This window comes from Temnothorax nylanderi, unplaced genomic scaffold (assembly GCF_030848795.1).
Source record: "Temnothorax nylanderi isolate EJ_2023f unplaced genomic scaffold, tnyl_v1.0 TNYL_tig0011_pilon, whole genome shotgun sequence".
Taxonomy (NCBI): Eukaryota; Metazoa; Arthropoda; class Insecta; order Hymenoptera; family Formicidae; genus Temnothorax; species Temnothorax nylanderi.
Genome location: NW_027249073.1, coordinates 1,867,212 through 1,885,242, shown reverse-complemented (window position 1 = coordinate 1,885,242; position 18,031 = coordinate 1,867,212). Strand labels below are relative to the sequence as shown.

General features: G+C 43.3%; 3 protein-coding genes and 1 long non-coding RNA gene across 8 annotated transcripts in view; 2 read left to right on the top strand and 2 right to left on the bottom strand.

Moving 5' to 3' along the window:
- Positions 1 to 6,813, top strand: part of Reck (reversion-inducing-cysteine-rich protein with kazal motifs) — a 37,553-nt gene extending 30,740 nt beyond the window's left edge. For both annotated transcript variants that reach the window (XM_071697236.1, XM_071697235.1), the window contains exons 3-8: positions 2,281 to 2,364; positions 2,668 to 2,704; positions 2,776 to 3,123; positions 3,284 to 3,716; positions 3,887 to 5,261; positions 5,419 to 6,813. In XM_071697236.1, coding sequence (XP_071553337.1) covers positions 2,281 to 2,364; positions 2,668 to 2,704; positions 2,776 to 3,123; positions 3,284 to 3,716; positions 3,887 to 5,261; positions 5,419 to 5,802 — 2,661 coding nt within the window. In that variant the 3' untranslated portion in view covers positions 5,803 to 6,813. The remainder of the gene's footprint in view (positions 1 to 2,280; positions 2,365 to 2,667; positions 2,705 to 2,775; positions 3,124 to 3,283; positions 3,717 to 3,886; positions 5,262 to 5,418) is intronic.
- Positions 6,725 to 10,982, bottom strand: Prp5 (pre-mRNA processing factor 5). The gene is made up of 8 exons (XM_071697234.1): positions 10,778 to 10,982; positions 10,481 to 10,693; positions 10,183 to 10,330; positions 9,573 to 9,881; positions 9,180 to 9,504; positions 7,985 to 9,107; positions 7,370 to 7,901; positions 6,725 to 7,292 (listed from the first exon to the last, which is right to left on the bottom strand). Exons 1-8 carry the CDS (start codon positions 10,795 to 10,797, stop codon positions 6,870 to 6,872), a joined length of 3,093 nt encoding a protein of 1,030 aa, XP_071553335.1. The 5' UTR covers positions 10,798 to 10,982; the 3' UTR covers positions 6,725 to 6,869.
- A 1,758-nt stretch (positions 10,983 to 12,740) lies between these two features.
- The window catches only part of LOC139767686 (uncharacterized), a 212,472-nt gene continuing 207,181 nt past the window's right edge, over positions 12,741 to 18,031 (top strand). The window contains exon 1 of one of the 4 annotated variants that reach the window (XR_011717198.1): positions 12,741 to 13,309. This is a non-coding gene — a long non-coding RNA (uncharacterized lncRNA). The other 3 variants (XR_011717196.1, XR_011717199.1, XR_011717197.1) reach the window with 3 other exon arrangements.
- Positions 15,194 to 17,761, bottom strand: LOC139767682 (aminomethyltransferase, mitochondrial). The gene is made up of 5 exons (XM_071697231.1): positions 17,417 to 17,761; positions 16,864 to 17,204; positions 16,481 to 16,800; positions 16,226 to 16,308; positions 15,194 to 16,045 (listed from the first exon to the last, which is right to left on the bottom strand). Exons 1-5 carry the CDS (start codon positions 17,700 to 17,702, stop codon positions 15,708 to 15,710), a joined length of 1,368 nt encoding a protein of 455 aa, XP_071553332.1. The 5' UTR covers positions 17,703 to 17,761; the 3' UTR covers positions 15,194 to 15,707.

Sequence of the window (18,031 nt, the reverse complement as noted above, 5' to 3'; positions counted from 1 at the left end):
TATCCTTCAAAGTCTTGAATCTGAAATGAGGAATAAATTCGGTTGTAAAAATTACAAAGATATCCGGCGAAGTTTTTTTTTTTTACAAAAGACTCTTTGACATAATTTTTCGCGGTTCTGGGCGTTTTACATTTTTCAGTGTTCCTTGCGACGTTATCGCTCGATTGAAATGTGAGACACGATATAAGGCGAGGTGCAGAAAAACTTTGGAGAAAGCTGTTTCTTTGGATCGTCTTGCCTGACTACTGATGAGCGCTTCCTTCTTGGCCATTTAGCAACGAAATAACCGGAAATCGTGACGAAAGCTCTGAGATATGTGACAAGTTATTCTTGAGATGGACAGGAAAGACGCTTCTTCGTCGCGGGAACACGTGGGCGTTTTTTTTCCTTCTTATCCGGGTCAGCAGTATTTTCGTTGCTGCTTCACATTAGGAAATACAGTTTTGCCGAATTAGTTTTTTTCTAATAATTATATTTTATTTAATTATATATTATTACTTATTTAATTATATGTTAAATAAATTGTATCGTATATTTTCTTCTGTTGGTTAATGTAGACAATTTTGTATTATGTCAGAAAGATAACTCAAAAACACACCGACACTATTTATAATCTCTACAAAAGCTGAGTTGTTCGTTGCATACAGTTGTTCGTTGTATCGGAGAGAACTGCAGATGACTACCGATTTAATTAGTCGACCGACACCTCACAGTCGCTTGCCATCGTTCGGGAGTTCGGCAAATGAGAGCACGGAGCAAATTATGAAAGCTCGCGGCTCTATTTTCGGTATCTTTTGATCTCGGCTTTCGCTCGGAGGCAGTCGAGGCCTGATTTATCTGGTCCGAGATATATGAGCTTCGAAGTAAACGTTCATTTTAGATTTTTGCGAACGATATAGTATTTTCTATGTCAGTTTCAATTGCGATATCAAAAACGGAGAAACGGTGATATTTTTTTTCGTCACTCGCGTCACTTTATCGTTCATCATTATTCGAGAATTGTGAACTTCAGACGTTTATGTGTTCAGCAGAAAATAGAAATTTTTCACCACCAACATATTTCTCGGCGTTAAAACCGCCGCGAAAAATTTGCCAGTGGAAAATGCACCCTTTCAAGATGGCAACGTGACCCGGCTGCGCATACCTCCCAGAATATACCGCGACGGAAATACGTACGTCGTACGTTTTCTCAGCTCCACATCACTTTCACCTCTAACATTTATAATACTCTAACTTAGAAATATTCTGGAAATCTGGCCGGATTACTAAATTATAAAATAAAGTTCCCTTTAGTGGAGAAATTAATAAAAATGCCATCGCAAACACATAATCGCGTTTAACATAGCTTGTAACATACACAGAAAACTCGTATATATACGCATGAATATATAATCTTGAGATGAGATTATATTGCGTTAAAGTATAAGCCAAGAAAACTTGCTTGAATAAAGTCATTTTATATAGTTCAACCAAAAACAAAAGTTGAAATAAAAATTGAAATTCTTATAAGAGGATTATAGATTGTTGCGTATACACGAGTATATAAGTTTTCTGGTTTTCATTTGACTTCTTTTTTTTCTGTGTACTGTTATTTTAATAAAAATATACGATTTGTCGTCTTGGACGAAACTGCAAATTAATTTAAAAAATTGCTACTCGAAAAAAATATACAAACGAGTGATCGATGATTTACGTTCCGCGGTCGAGTGTGACCTTTGACTGTGTCTATCGCCAGGGCCCGTCGAGACCCACCGCATGTTGATGGATGGTCGTAACTCTTGACCGTGATGGACATACCGAGTGGATCCGGCGTGTCCTCGCGGAGGACATCGATTGAATCCGAGATGAGGACGAAACGCGCGAGAGCGATATCTGGTCCCCGAGCCCCGAGCCCCCGAGGACGATTGTCATTCAGTGACGGGCAACAGGAAATCGCGGGGCCCGCGCGCTGCATTCGTGTCCTTGATTCTTAATAGCCGCTAATGCGCCGCGCTGCATTTCGAATTTGGGAAGTCCTCGACGCTCGATTCGAGTCAGCCGAGGCAAACATTAAAGTTAACGCCTCGAAATCCAAACTCGTCGGAATAATTTACACATTTATGCAATGAGTTTCTTCTGTCGCTACTTTATTACCATTTATATTCTTTCCTGCGAAGTAATTTTAGATCTCCGAGACGGTGTTGTTCTGAAATAAATTTTATTCATGCTATGACTTTTCTTTGTAATTCTATCGCAACTCGCGTCCTTTTGTTAAGGTAATTTCGTCGCAATTTTGTACAGATATCCCTGGTAGTCCTGGGTGCCGAGATCGAAGCGAGAGAAAATGCCACTCAACGTCTACTGGAGTTTTGTTCCATGGAGCTGGTGAGTTGCCACACGATTTTTATTTCTAAAACTCGATCCCACGCGATCGACACTCGCTTCTCTTTATTCAGCTCAGATCTGGATCGGAAGCCTCTCGACAATGGGCGCCTTAAACGATTTAGGATGTTTGTAACGCGATCCACGTTTTTTTTTATTTCGCGGTGACGATTTTATGAAAGATGATCTCGGGACTCGCGGTCGCTCGATTGTGCCACTTCACTTTCTTCATCATTTCCTTTCTTTCTTTTTCCTCTCTTTTTTTGCAACTATCATCCCTCACGCTCGAATCTTTTTTTTTTTCAGTTGGATTTTTGGTCCTGCGTGAACACGACGTTAAATGGTAAGCGTTCTGCGTATCCAAGTGTGCAACAAATGTTACCGCAAAAATACCGAGTTATTTGAATTCTACAGAGCTCAAGAGGAACGAGAACTGGACGGGTCGAGGATGCTGCCGTCTCGCTCAGAATCCAACATGTCGCACGACCTGCGCTCTGTCCGGTTCCACAAACGATCTGAACGAATCCTGCCGACCGAGCGACGAGCCCGAGTTTTTCTTTTGTCTGGAAAAGCGCGAAGAAGCCGAACGATGCTGCAACAACGTTTCCAATGATACGTGCAGGGCTATCTGCAAGGATATCTTTTACAAGCCCGGCAAGCAATCTAGCTTGAAGCTGTACAGCAGCAAGGGTTGTTTCCATCAGGTTCCCAAGTGTCTAAAGGGCGTAGCCGAAGTGAAGCATGCTGAGGATCCGAAGCAACGTTAGTTAACATTTTATAAAAAATCGTGATTCTATGGAGTAGGCGCATTAATTATCGAATTTGAGTTCAGTAGCAATAATTGTTTATCGACTGACATCAGCAAACGATTGATTATTTGATTTATCTATGTCATAGAATTTAGCTCATTCTATCTCTGCAGATTTGCACTGTTGTGAGGAAGCGACGACTCCAGCATGCCTGGACACGTGTCGCAGAACTCTCCACACCGCGACGACCGACCAGGAGATCATGGACGCCCTGGCGGAGAAGTGCAGTCCCGTGTTACCACAGTCGCCGATGTGGAGCTGTTTGCTGAAATCGGGCTCGACAAAACCGGCGCGGTTACCCTTGGACGCTGGCAAACTAGCATGTTGCACGAAGGCGACGAGGCCCTCCTGCCAGAGTTTGTGCTGGCGGGCCTTCCAGGCAGACTGGGAGACCGCCTGGCTACAACTGGACGCACTGTGCCTCTCGTCCAGTTTAGAGGGTGAACTGAGGAGGTGTCTCGAAGACGCGGATGACTCCTGCGAGATGGGCTGCTCCGGGTTGTCTTATTGTGCGCGGTTTAACGACAGACCTACGACTTTGTTTAGGTATGAATCGTGAGTGTGACTAAGGTCTCGACATATCAATAGTCTGCAAGTAAGCTCAAGCTTAGCAGTTTCAGAATTTAAGCATCAAAATCAACTCCAATTAGTAACGTTTATAAAAGTCTCTTTAGAAACTTGCGCTTGTCGTAATCGAATATTTAATTTCTTGCTAGAACATGCACGAATGCGGCCGACGAGGCGGCCAAATGGGAGGCTGATCATTGGTCCAGAGGAGGCATTATTCGCGGTTTAGGTGTGCCCGTGCGCGCCGCCGCTTCCTGCCCAGCAGAGACTCTACGCGCGGCGGCCTGTCTTCTGCAGCTGCGACCTTGCGAGACGAGAATCCACGAGACGCGGCTCTGCCGCGAGGATTGTTTGGAGCTGATGGCGAGCTGCGTGGACTGGAGCGCGATTACCGGACCTCACACAGCGGCTACCTTGTGCGCCAAGCTGTCGCCGGGAAGACCGGACGCACCGTGCGTCTCGTTACGGCCGTTCCTAGACGATCCGCAGGACGACGAGGCTGTGATTCATCCCGATGAGGACATCACGACGCCCTGCAAGCGGAATCCTTGCCTACAGGGCCAGCTCTGCATGCTCCAACCGAATGGCGCCAAGATCTATCGTTGCGTGCCGGCTTGTTCCCTCGGCGAGATGTCGAAGCAGTTGGTACCGGTCGGATCCTGGATCCAGATCCCGCGATTCGATCAGCAGGGTTGCCTGAAGATCTGTCAGTGCACGACGCGTGGCCTGGAGAAGTGCCGTACCCTCAACTGCTTCAACTTCAAATCCTGCTGGGTACACGACCGGTTCATCCAACACAAGGCCAACTTCTACCTCGAGTGCAATCCCTGCCACTGTTTCGAGGGCGAATTCACGTGTTCCAAGAGAAGCTGTGGCGAGCTGCGAACACCGTCTTTACCCTGCGACTGTCCGGCTCATTACGTTCCGGTTTGCGGCAGGCTGGGCTTCACCTTCGCGTCCGCCTGCCTAGCGAAGTGCGCCGAGCTGTCGGCCACCGAGGTGGAATTTGGCAGCTGTTCCAGTAGGGATCCCTGTATGCCCAATCCCTGCGACAGCTCGGAGAAGTGCGTCCGTAGACCCAGGGTCTGCCTGTCGCGTTTGCATAAACCGTGTCGGCAATACGAGTGCGTGCCGATAGACTGCAATCCGCGCGACGAGTCCAGTGGACCAGTCTGCGATCGGAAGAATCGCCAGTATCCCTCCGTGTGCGCGATGATCCGAGCTGGGGCCACCTTGAGTTACAGAGGACCTTGTCTGAAGGGGTGCAGCCTTCGTGGTCCGGTATGCGGCATCAACGGCGAGGTCTACGCTAACGAATGCGCGGCTTGGGCTGAAAGAACCGTCGTGGACTATCAAGGTCCGTGCGTCGCCGTCGGTCTCATAGGAGATCAGGCGAGACCTCGTTGCGGCGACACCGTGCAGTGTCCTGCCTTGGAGGAACCGTATTGTATCGGGGTCACCCCTCCCGGTGCTTGTTGTCCTGTCTGCGGAGGAGCGGCAAGATTGTTCTACTCGAAGAAACAGGTACATATGTCTTTCAGATTTTCGAATTATTTTTTAGATGTTTGCGTTGTTTTGGGATATACATGTTTTTGTAAATTACAATAGTGATTAATTTATATAAACTTTTGACTTTTGGACTCAGTTAATCTTTTTTGAACATTTATTTCTTCGCTTATAGTTGGACAGGATCTACTATATGATGGACGAGGAAACTGACAAGGACTCCGTCACTTTAGAGGCTCTCCTGGTCGCTCTAGGTCGCCAGCTGCAAGTGGCACAATGCGCTGTTCGTGGTATGATGACACCGGATCGCGATATCTTCATCGTTGTACAACCCGTTACCAAGAAGTTGTCGGCGCTGCAATTGCGAGCTTGCGTGACGGAAACAGAAAAGCTTGTTACCAGGATTTCGGAGAGGAGTCCTCGGATTGCGGCGGAAGTACCTCTGGGTTCGCTGACCAGAGCCGAGATAGCCCACAGTTACGTTTCTAGTGCCATGAAAATTCGTGCTTGGTTCGCGACGATTATCGTTACCATCTTCTTGCTAAACGTTTTATCCTGAATTATGATCACGCCAAAAGGAAAATGAGATGCATCGCTTATTCTGTCCAGTATTTAAATATACATTTTAACTGATCGCGTGAATTATCCGAGATGTATTATCGTCAAAGAACAGTTGGAGCTATGAGCGATTAATCTTGTTTTCTGCTTCGTTCTTGGTGCTGAAAGTATTTCTTTACCTAATCGCGATGTCATTCGCGGCGACGAATGTCTACAGCGTGTCTCGTGTCTGTGATTCTTCTAGTGCCTTCTAATAGCGTACAGCAGAATGTATTTTTAGTTATCAATTAATATTGCCAAAGAGGAAAGAGTATATAATGAGTGGATGTACAAAAATAAAGGATTTCCTGCGCGCGTAATCCGTAATGTCGTCGCGGGTAATCGAAAACTGTGCTCATAAATTATAAATAAAGACATCGTAAACTTAAGTTTTATATATATCAGATCGCATATTGATCGCATATCGACATTAGTATATCGTGTGTTCACAAATGTGATTTTTATGCAAAAGCTCGAAGCGTCATTCAAAGAAATCAAAGAAATAAATCTTATTCTCTTTGTTATTAATTTCTTATCGATAGGAAAAATTAACCTAGGATTTGATTAAGAATGCGTCATTCAAAGAAATCAAAGAAAAAAATCTTATTCTCTTTGTTATTAATTTCTTCTATCGATAGGAAAGTTAACCTAGGACTTGATTAAGAATGCAACTGCTATGAATGTATGATTTTTTTTGGCGTATACTGTCTAGGTGTGGATTTACGCTGCTGAGCGTTCATTCGAATTTTTATTTCGTATAGATAAATTAATACAGTAGAACTCGTTAAGGGGACAATGTGGGTGCTCGCATTTTATTTATAAACGTGCGAAAACTTGGATTGCCCGCAGTGGTTTGTGCCAATGATATAAATAATGCTCTCACAGTCGTTAAGTATATTTTGTTATTGTACTGTTTGTTAAAAACAAGCACATTATATTTGCATGTATAATAAATTTCTAAACTTTTATCATATACATTCGCGTATGCATGATATCCTTACGGCATATCATTAAAATGATCCCAAAACTTTATAAAACTTTGTATCGACCTCGCGACGCGGTGTGAGCGCCAGACGCTTGCAGTTTGATGAGCTCTTCCTTGATGAGTCGAGACACTTCCGCTTTGGCCTTGCTCACTGCTAACTCGCTCGTCGATTCTATTGCCAGGTATAATTTCCTTTCGCCTTCCGGTGGCGTCTTCCCAGGTGCGATGTAAGTTCCTCTCACTGTCAGACCCGCCTCAGAATATTCCGAGATCTGAGCAAGAGCCTCCTTACTCGTAACTCGCCATCTCGCTTGTTGTGGGAAGTCGTTGATCTCGAGCTCCTCTTCGTATTTGCGGAATGTTTGCTCGCCCGTTTCCACGTCGCTTTCCACGAGATCTTCCTCGCGCGGCTGATAATTCAATTTAGTGTTCAGCTTCGCCGCCAATTGTTCCGCGACTGTCTTTGCCTGTGTAAAAGAAAAAAAAATTGTTTACTATCGTAAAATTATTGCGGTAACATTAGAACAAAAAATTAGAATTATACCGTAATAAGATTTGTAGGTCCTGCACCCTTGAGTATAGCTTCTGCTGCTTGTTGAGTAGCGCCTTTCGCCTCGGCGCCCAGATTCTTCGCAATGTTTATCTTTGATGCCAATCTTCTGGCCAATTCAAGCTTATCAGTGGCACTAGGTATCGGTTGACCGGGCACTGTAATACTGGTCGCGCTTGGCTTAGCTATTTCACGAACGGTTCGCTTAGGCGCTAGCATACTCTCGATCTGTTGATCGATATCGTTTTCTATGTCCTCATCGTCAGAATCTTGCAGTCCCAAGGCTGCTTTTTGGAATTTCTTCTTCTCGTTCGCCAAAGCAGCCTCCGATTCGTCAAACTTAAATCCTTTGCCACTGAAACCACCTCCAGTATGAACCTTCTTTCCATCCGCGGCTTGACGGGCTTTGTAACCTTCCCACAATTGGCGCAAAGGTTCTGGAACGGGTACACCCGCTAACTCATACGCACGCAAAATATCGCCGGCGTAACGTTCTTGCTCTGACGTAATAAAGGTGTAAGCGTATCTGAAAAGAAAACATACCGTAAATTTGGAATAAAAAAATACTTTATATCGTAAAAAAATTGTATTGTAAAAGGTTCAACTTACCCTTTATTTCCGGCCCGACCAGTTCGACCACATCTGTGCACGTAATCTTCATAGTGATTCGGACAATCGTAATTAATGACTAACACCAATTGCTTGACATCCAAGCCTCTAGCAGCGACGGACGTAGCCACGAGCAATTTTGTTCGTCCCGCTTTGAAGTCCAATATGGTTGAATCTCGATCGCATTGGTCTATACCGCCGTGAAGAGACATGCAGGAATACGAAGCTTTCATAAGATCCTTGAGTAACGTATCTGCGTTCTCTTGCTTGTCTACGAATATAATGGTGGAGCCTTTGTCTTGATAATGTCCGAGGATTTCAAGTAACTTGTAGAACTTTTGGTCTTCCTCGAGGACAACCACATGCTGCTCCACATCCTTGCAGACGACAGAACGTCCACCGACCTGTACTTCGACCGGTCTCGTGAGTATTCTCCTGGCTAACGCCTCCATTTGTCGCGGAAACGTTGCGCTAAATAGCACCGTCTGTCTATCTGGTCTCACATTCTCCATAATACGCATCACCTGCGGTTCAAAACCCATATCAAACATCCTGTCGGCTTCATCAAGCACTACATATGTTACTCGACGTAAATTGGTAACTCGTCCACTATTAGCAGCAAGCATGTCGATCATCCTTCCCGGTGTGCATACGATGATTTCAGCCCCTCTCTTAAGCTCTGCTATTTGCTCGGAAATACCGGTTCCGCCGTAAACACACACGTGTGAAAGACCCAGGGATTTTGTAAATTTCTTCGAATCCCTGCCGATTTGCATACACAATTCCCTAGTTGGTGTCATGATTAACGCGATCGGTCCGTCACCATCGGCCAACGGTGGTTGATCGAGTATGTGACGAAACATTGGTAAAAGAAAAGCTAGCGTTTTTCCGCTACCAGTTTTCGCTATACCTATGAGATCGCGACCAGACATGATTGCCGGAATCGCTTGGCATTGAATGGGCGTCGGTTTCTCATAACCGAGTTTCTTCAATACTTCCAATTCTTTCTTGGTTACGCCACATTGCGCCCAGGACTTGATAGGCTTTGGGCAACCTTTACCTTTCACGCGAATGCCCTCTAATTCTTCCTTATACGCTTCTACTTCTTCTGGTGTCATTCTTGCTGCAAGTGTATATTACATATATTTATTCATTCATCAATAGAAAAAAATAATTTAAAAATATATAGCCATACCAATCTCAGGTACTTCGACATAAAAGGACTTTCGAAATGGTTGATAATCTGTCGTAGCATGATCAACTTTAGCTAATTCTCGCTTCTGTTTGTTTGCTATACCGGCCGCGGTCTCGTGAAGATTCTCGCCCTCCTCTTCGCTGGAATACTCCAATCCATCTTGATTCTGCTCAATCAATTCTCCCTTCTGTTTCTGTACTTTTTTTTTAGCCACTCCAGTCACAATGACCACGCCACCGCTTTGTGATGCAGAATTAGTGCCATTGTTGGCACTTTTCGGAGCTTTACTGTCAAATTTATTCACTTTTCTCACTTCTTCTTGGACCTATTAAATTAATTAGATGTAAGTATATATAAAATCAACTTGAATATAGTAATTCTAGCAATACTTGCCTCTGCCATAAAAGCATCGAGTGGATCAATCTCCTCCTCTTCATCTTTCACCTCCTCCTTTACTTCCTCAATTTCTTCCTTTACACCTTCTTCTTTTGCCTCCTTGTTATTCTGTACCACAGGAGTCTCTTCGTCACTATCATCCTCAAGGGACCACTTTTTCATGGGTAGCTGAAGATTTGCCAAAATAGATGTCTTACCGTCTTTTTTGGTTGCTTCCAGCTCTTTCTTCTTCCTTTCTGCGCGCCATCTTTCTATCCTCTCCCTTCTCTTTTGCATTTCCAATTCCAGTCTCTTTTGCTCCTCCTCCTGTAATATTCAATTATCGTGTAAAGTAAATGTACCAATAGTGGGACACTTAAGACCTATGTCTGGATACCTTTATCACTTTAGTTTTTAAATAAGTATAACGTGAATTAAAATTAAAGATAAAAATATATAATACAAGAAAAATATTTTTATCTTTGATTCTTTGATTTTAATTCGCGTTATAACTTATTTAACTAAAATGACTAAATGATGAAAATGTCCAGACATAGGTACGTGTCCAGGGATCGGTACATTTACCTTACATCGCTTGTTGTTCTTTCTGTAATTTTTGAAGGCTTACCTTGTCTAACTTTGTATGATCGAAAGGCAATTCTTCATTGTCCCCCTTTTCTTTATCCTTTCTATCGCGTGAGCGAGACCTGTTGGATCGTTCTTTGCCAGAGCGTGAAGATTTCGAGCCTGTAAGACGCTTTTCTTTACTGTCTCCACTAGTATACCGAGAACAATCAATGTCAATGAATTATTTTATTGTTATAACTATTGTCGAAAACATCTTCCATAAATTTGTGATCGGAGAAGAACGCCCACGAACGATTGTTTCAGATTAAGGTACCGAAACTCTTTTTAGGAGGGTATACCGTTTTCTCTCGCGATCCCTGTCCCTCTCGGAACGCTCCCTTCTGTCGCTCCTCTCTCTGTCTCTATCTCGCGAACGACTCCTTCGCTCGCGATGTCGTCCCTTGTCTCTCTCCCTCTCACGCTCCCTGCTTCTGGACCGCCGTCGTTTCTTCTCGGGTTCGCCCGACCTCGATCTTGATCTCGATCGCGATCTCCGCCGGTGATGCCTGTCCCTGCGTCAACATTTATTCGATCGTCAAGTTTGAGATAATGAAAGCGAAATGCGTGTCATAACCTCAACTACGAGTATCACTTACTTGTCGCTGCTTCGCACCATGTTCGATTCCGGATCTGTTGTACTATTTCTCGAAACGTTTATGAAACTCTATCGCGCGCGCATTTATTCTTATTATTAATTATTGTTAATTAACACTAATCTTCGGAATATTGGAGCTCCGAGCCGCCTCTCCGTTTGTTTCCACGGTGCACGAACAATGTGCCCTCTGTTCTGTGTGCTTCGAACCTCGGCAAACATCGTGGCTTGAGGCTTCAACAAGAGAAGTCTGAGAATGGAAGTCTTTCCATTTTTGATGCGATCCGTCTACGGGCGCCTCTATGTCCATAAAGCGTACGCTCTGAACTACGTAGCCGTACATATTTCTGGCGGATAACATACTTGAAAACTGTGATCTATATCAAATATTTATTTAATATTTAATACATGCGCTTTGCGGAATTTATACTGATACTGAGGTATATCGCATTCGATTACATTTTTTTTGAATAATCGGTCTCACTTTTTTAAACCGTCAACTTGACTCGCGTCGTGTCGCGCGTCGCGCGGCTTTAAAATGAAGTCGCCGTCGTTTTCGAAATACGGATAAAGGAATCGAGCGGGCTCTAAATCGAGTGACGTCGCGACGTGTTTAATTAGCGATCATCACAGTCTCTATTAACGTCGTACGTTTAACTTGTTTGTCATATTTAATCGTGTTTTGATGTTTGGCGATCGTGGAGGATAGACAGTGTTAATAAATCGATGATTTAATTGCAGTTAATCAAAATCGCCTGACAAGCAGCAAGTGTATCGCGTCCTCGCGGTTGCTCCCGGCGAGTGAAGTTGGCCGCGCGATTTACGAAACTCTCTCCGCCATCTTAGGATTCACTCGTCGTGTCTACCTGCGGGACATCACGGGCTGACGGGCGTCCGGGGCGTCGAGCGGATCGTATAGCTTTGTCCGCGTAGCATCTCCGACGTAATTCTTTCGTCGCTGTGTAATTAAGTACGCGCAGCGTCGCGAGATTAATACCGGGAGTGCCGTGCAAAGTGTCGAAAATAGCGCGCGATCATAAGCGACGATATATCGTCGATTTTCGTGAACGTCGTGAGTGAGTGCGACAACGAAGGAGGACCGAGGAGAGGAGGAGGAGGCCTGGGAGGCATCGGGCGACAGCGGGGCAACCGTGGGGTGAGTTGTTCGTTTATTATTTTGCTATTCTGTCTTCTGTCGATCCCTGTGTGGCGGATTCCGTCACTTTATCAAGCGCGACTTGATTCACCCATTACGTGATATTCATTAACTCGCTCGAGGTTTAGCTCCGGCGCCATTTCGCAATTTCGGAGTTTCCGCTGACACTGCTTTAATGTAAAAATATTTTTATGTTACAGATCGACGCAGGGTTACAATTCCGCTGTTGCGCATCTTGGCCGGTAAGTTATTTTTTCATTTCAATGGATTTGTAAAATTATACTACAAACGTAAATCAAATATATGTATAAAAAATGATATATTATAAAAGAATCACAGTCTTTTTCGAACAATTATTAGAAATTTTTATTAAAAATAATTAATGTAGCGATAAAGTGTTCTAGCTGTATCTCTTAAAATAATTAAACACAGTATAAGAACGATAAATTAATTGACAAGACATAATTTTCCAACTGGATGAAGTAAATCTTATTTCTTAAAGAGATGTTTAATTCGATGTGCAGTTCAATGTATCTCAAGATCGTCAACATATTATACTTAAATTGATGAGAATTTCAAAACGCGATATGTAATTGGATTAAAGCGTCATTAAGAAAAACGATTATCGCCCATAATTATCGTGAAATAATAACTGCTATTTTACAGCGTTGCGTCGCCGCGTCGTATTTTCGTGAGCGTTAATTTAAACGTTTGTTTACCGCTCTCCCCCTCGTGACGTCACCCTTACGTCACGCGCCGCGCCGGCGCGGGCGCTCGCGGGCTCGTCGCGCCGCCCGCGCCCCCGCAGTTCTCCTTGCCATGCCATTGTTACTTCGCTCCGTGCTCCGGGTAGGAGCTCCGTACTTGTCGGGTTTTCCAAGTGTGAATTGCGCGCAGATACGATATCGAGAGTGATGAATATTTGCGAACGATCGTGTTAACACGCGAGGGACAGTGTGATGCGTGGAAATAATCGCGTGCGTAAAGTGCAACGTTGGTATAACCTGTTGCGTCGCGACAAGTTGAACTCCGCGCGCCTTCCGCGTTACTCGTTTGTGTCGTGTGTGATCGTGTGTACATGCACCGGCAGAAATGGTATCCCTCGACGGCAAGTGGGCAAGATTACGTATGTAAGCACACGCATACCCTAGTCGCCGCGGGACATTATCATTTATGCCGGCGCGTGTACGTGATGGCCAGCGCATGCACTTGGCGCGAGACACTACCGTGTGTTTTGGAGCACTCGCGATGTCGGGAGTGTCGAATAAAGATTTCGGGCGATCGTTATTAATACGCGTGGTACTTTCTCTCGAGCTGAGATGAGAACGTCAGCGGAGATTTTTTCGGCGCGAAAAGACGGCATCGACGCGGAGCAGCTCGGTGAGTGCATTATTTTATTAACAACAAGTGTCGTATTTCTTTGCGTGTTTTTGAGTTCGTATATTTTAATTATCATCGCATAGAGACCAAGAGACGCCAGTGGATAGGTTTCGTTTAAAACGCGCAGGCATGCCAACTCTCAAACTTCTCTCCATAGTGATATTAGTGACCAGAGAAGTCGTTCGGTCGCCTCGATCGATTCGATACTTTCGATAATCGCAATTTCGTCTGCGATAGTTTTCGAATTGCGCCCCAGTCACTTACGCGCCGCAGTAGTTCTCGGGATCGCGCGCGCATATTTTCCGCTCCGTATATTTTTCGCGTGCGTTGCCGTTCGAACGCGAATTTCACGCGCGGAAAGTCGTTCGCGAGTGCTCCGCGAGAAGCTCGTCGCGAGCTCGTAACGGGTTGAGTCGTGCGCGACCGGTGTTGCGCGACGAGCGTCGCGATTTCGGCAATTCGGCATCGACGCGCGACGGCCCGATCGGGTGATCGTTGACATGTCCAACGGAGCAACGGATCCGTCTCCGCGGGCCCGGACTCGATCGAATCAGCGCATTACACATCAACGTGTATCGAAAGAGCAGCGGACGCGCGATCGTCATCAGGTATGAGCATTCGCTGTTCCGATATGTTAATTAGCTAGCACCGATTATACCTTCGCCAGTGCTCGAATAGCGGCGGCTGGGTAAACGGGGAAAGGCCGCCATTTTCTGATTCACTTTTATAGAATTTTCTCGCGTACCGATGCATCGAGCGTTAAGTTAAATTGAGAGAATTTTTCGAAAAACTACGATATTTAGCTCGAACAGAGAGCATCGGGCAGCTTTTACATCGCGTCGGCGCGACAGTTCCGCCAGGTAAACTCCGTGCGATTGTATGTAGTTTCGATCTTTCGCGCAATGTAAAATTGGAGTGTCAGACGAATGTTCGACAAAATACGCGGTAGCAATTAGCAGTGATTATTTTTCCACTGTAGCCGCAATTGCTTGCTTGTACCGATAATAAGTATCGTAGAAAAATAAAAATATCAAGTGTGGAAGCAGTAGCACCGGGAAAATCCGATAGCGCCAAAGAGGATATCAGAATTGCAGAAATGTCAAATGTCGTAAGTCATGATGCATCAAGGCCGTGCCCAGTCGCCGTTTTTACGCGAGTTCCGCGATTTTTTATATCATCTATATCGATTGTTATTTTATTCGTAGATGCAGTCATTGCAGTCGATACAGTATCGACTTTAGCGCTCAAGTCCCTCGAATGCTAATTGATTTCGAGATCTCTGCAATACCGATGTTAGGTGTGTTTAATGAAATATTCTACATTAGAGAGATAAATAGTCTTTTATACCCGTCTGTATCTAAAAAATAGCACTTTTTTGGAGGCTTTGAAAAATTATTTATTATTAAAATATATCATATATGTATACATTCAATTATCAGTTTCTAGTGACGCTTTAATCGGTATATATTATTACTAGATTTATTATAAGAGATTTATTATAAGTAAATATCATAGAAGGCAAATGTACGTTAAGCGACATTTTTAATCGTTAGTGAATAAGTTAGAATCAGTTAAAATTAATTTTTATCTTTACGATCGGTGAATAATTATGCGATTTCATTGTTGTCGATAATATAGAATTATCAATATACATATACGCATATATGAAGGTAGTAGAATTAATGATAGAATAAAAATAGAAAATGAATTTCAGAGTGTGAGTTTATAGAAGGTTATAAAGAAATTTATTATACTTTTATAATGTTTGTCATATTTTATAAAATATTATATAATAAAGTAAACGTTATAATTTATTATATAATAAACATGCATTATACATTACATGATATAATAAAATAAATGTTATATAATAAAACTATAATGTATTGTATTTAAACTATATTTATTGAAAGATGCTTCGGTATATAATTTCTATAATAATTCATTACTTTTAGATACATTTATATTATATTTTACATAAATTTTATATATGTATGTATAAAAATAGATATTGCAATTATGCTAAAATTATTATAAAAATGCACATTTCTATAAATATTATAATTGATCTTATAAATTCTTCTACTAATCAGTTTTACAAGATTGGTATTATATTATATTATATTTAATATTACCACAATATTTATAACGATCAATTTGGAAGAGGCCAATTATTTGACATTAATTCAATTTAAAGATCAGCTAGTGTGCAAGTGAAATTTTTAAAAATTATTTATCAATTAAAATATCACTTGCGACTCATCGCAACTTATTCGCGTTAGCAAACGAACCTAATCAATGGTCGCGTGCTTGACGAATTTATGAACGATTCGTCGCTGTCAATTAATCATTTTGTAGTATTGCCGGAGATCGAGCAATTTCCGTCGCGAAATCAGCATCATTTCGCGGTGTAATACTTCGCTTTCACAAAGGGCATTCTCGTCACGGTACCCTTGTACGTTTTCCCTCGAACCTCGAACAATACCCCACCGCCGAATTGCGCCAAATCCGGCGGCATGTATCCCATGGCGATCGGCCGACCCAGGGTCGGGCTTGGTCCACCGGAAGTGACGCTGCCCACACGTTCACCTTCCGGCGTCAATATAGGCGCGCCTTCCCTGGCAGGTGGTCCTTGACCCAGTGACAGCCCGACGCGTTTCTTCGTCGTGCCCGTCTTGATCTGCGAAAGTATTCGTTTCGCGCCTGGAAAGTTCGCCTCGGCCCTCCGTCGTTTCGCTATGAGAAAGAGAGAGAGAGGGAGATCGATATTTTGTAAAACTGCAATAATTCGCGTTTCGCGTGACAAAGTTAGAGAAGAGCTAGTTAGAAAAGATGAAACTACATTGGTATTTAGAAGCGATTAGAAGAGTAATTATCATGTTCGAGGATTCATTAGCGATTTTTGCGAGACCATACCGACTAGCCACGTAAGGGCAGCTTCGACTGGTGTAGTGTTCTCGTTGATATCGTGACCGTATAGACATAGTCCAGCCTCCAGTCTGTAAAAATTAACGGAAAAAACTAATAAAATTCCACTTTATTATTATTTTTATCTTTATTGCTTGCTATTTATCTAAATCTTTTTAAATTAGCTCACACGTATTATCTCGATTACACGTTCGAAGATATTATTTTAAGGCGTAATATATATCTGTCTGTCTACCAATCTACCTTAAGCTATCTCTGGCTCCTAAACCGGCTAGCTTCACGTCAGAAATCTCCAAGATCCTTTCGACTAGGTTAATCGCATCATTCGCAGGTACCGAAATCTCAAAGCCGTCCTCTCCGGTGTATCCACATCGCGAAATTCTGATACGACTTCCTGACACCTCGGTTTTGACACTGTTCATAAACTTTAGGGTTTGAAGATCGATTTTTACTAATGATTGGAGGACCGTCGCCGCTGTAGGACCTTGAAGAGCTATCAGACCTTGCTCTAAGGGATCCAAAAAGTCGATATACACGTTTTTGCTAATTTTCTTGAAATCATCCTGAAAGTAGAGGAGCGTTTATTGTATCTTGACTGGCAAAATGAGAAGCGTGCAAATTTTCACCTGACGTTCCAAAAGAAGTTGACTGTCTTCGTCCCGCCTACCCGCGTTAGACACCACGAAGTATCTGTCTTCGTCGTCTTTAGTGATGATGAGATCGTCTAAAATTCCCCCCTTTTCATTGGTAAAGACAGTCAAAGTCGCGGCACCTTTGCTTAAATTTTTTAGATCGCACGTGGTTAGTGATTCCAAATATTCCCCGGCGTCTTTACCGGAAACACGCGTTTGCAGCATGTGACCGACGTCGAAGAGCGACGCCAACGATCTGGTGTGTAGATGAGATACGGCAATCGTCTCTCGATATTGTACCGGCAGTAGCCATCCGGCAAAATTGACAATTTTGCCTAAATAAAAAATCGCATAAAATGACTTTTTTTAATTATTACATACTTTCTGTATTAAGTATTACTATATTAAATACTATAAAAATCAAGAAACGCATCTCGGAAAAGCTACCTTATGTTATTTATTTATTTGCGAGCAAAATTCTGCAATAATTTAGCATTAGAATGCTATATAATTCGATATTAATAACTCAATTAAATTTGCAACTTGCCTTGTTTTTCCACGTGAAGATCGTAAAGACACGTCTTGCGGGCTTCACTGACAGTCGACGTTGATGACAGCCGACGATTTTCCCGGCGAGTCGCATCGGCGGCTGCACGAGGTGTCGCGGAATCGATCAAACAATTCGAACGCGACGTCGAACCATCAGCAAGTCTCTCCTTGAACCTCGATACGGTGATGACGCTGCAGGTGTCACGTACGCCTCCCAAAGCGTTTAAACATTTCTCGAGATTGTCACAGACGATGAATCTGCCGCGAGCGACGAAACGAAGCATGATGCTCCTTTCTCAATGCTTTATCATTCACTAACTTGGATAGCGTAGCTGAACAGCTCCGTTTTGGCTGTGATGACCCCGCGTGATGATATTTGCTATCAGACTCGGATGTAGCAAGTTTTAAAACTTGAACGTTCAAGTTTGACAAGCTAGAAAGTTTTTAGCATCGCGGACACAAGGCTTTAGATCTTTCTAGACATTTAATTACTCGAGTCATCTACGTTGGCGTCATCAATTTATTATAAAGCGTTCAAAAATCGATGTTAGTTGTCATCCTCTATTACTTTATATGAACTTTTTTGTGAAGTAAATCAATCTTTTTTGTACAA

What these genes read in the sequence shown, in the direction of transcription:
- Prp5 (XM_071697234.1), bottom strand. Translation starts at nt 10,797, where the DNA reads ATGGTGCGAAGCAGCGACAA. An exon ending in ATCATACAAAGTTAGACAAG is followed by an intron (nt 9,882 to 10,182) that starts GTAAGCCTTCAA and finishes TGAATATTACAG; the next exon opens with GAGGAGGAGCAAAAGAGACT. An exon ending in GACCTACAAATCTTATTACG is followed by an intron (nt 7,293 to 7,369) that starts GTATAATTCTAA and finishes TCTTTTACACAG; the next exon opens with GCAAAGACAGTCGCGGAACA.
- LOC139767682 (XM_071697231.1), bottom strand. Translation starts at nt 17,702, where the DNA reads ATGCTTCGTTTCGTCGCTCGCGGCAGATTCATCGTCTGTGACAATCTC. An exon ending in GGAGCCAGAGATAGCTTAAG is followed by an intron (nt 16,309 to 16,480) that starts GTAGATTGGTAG and finishes TAATTTTTACAG; the next exon opens with ACTGGAGGCTGGACTATGTC. An exon ending in TGCCCTTACGTGGCTAGTCG is followed by an intron (nt 16,046 to 16,225) that starts GTATGGTCTCGC and finishes TCTTTCTCATAG; the next exon opens with CGAAACGACGGAGGGCCGAG.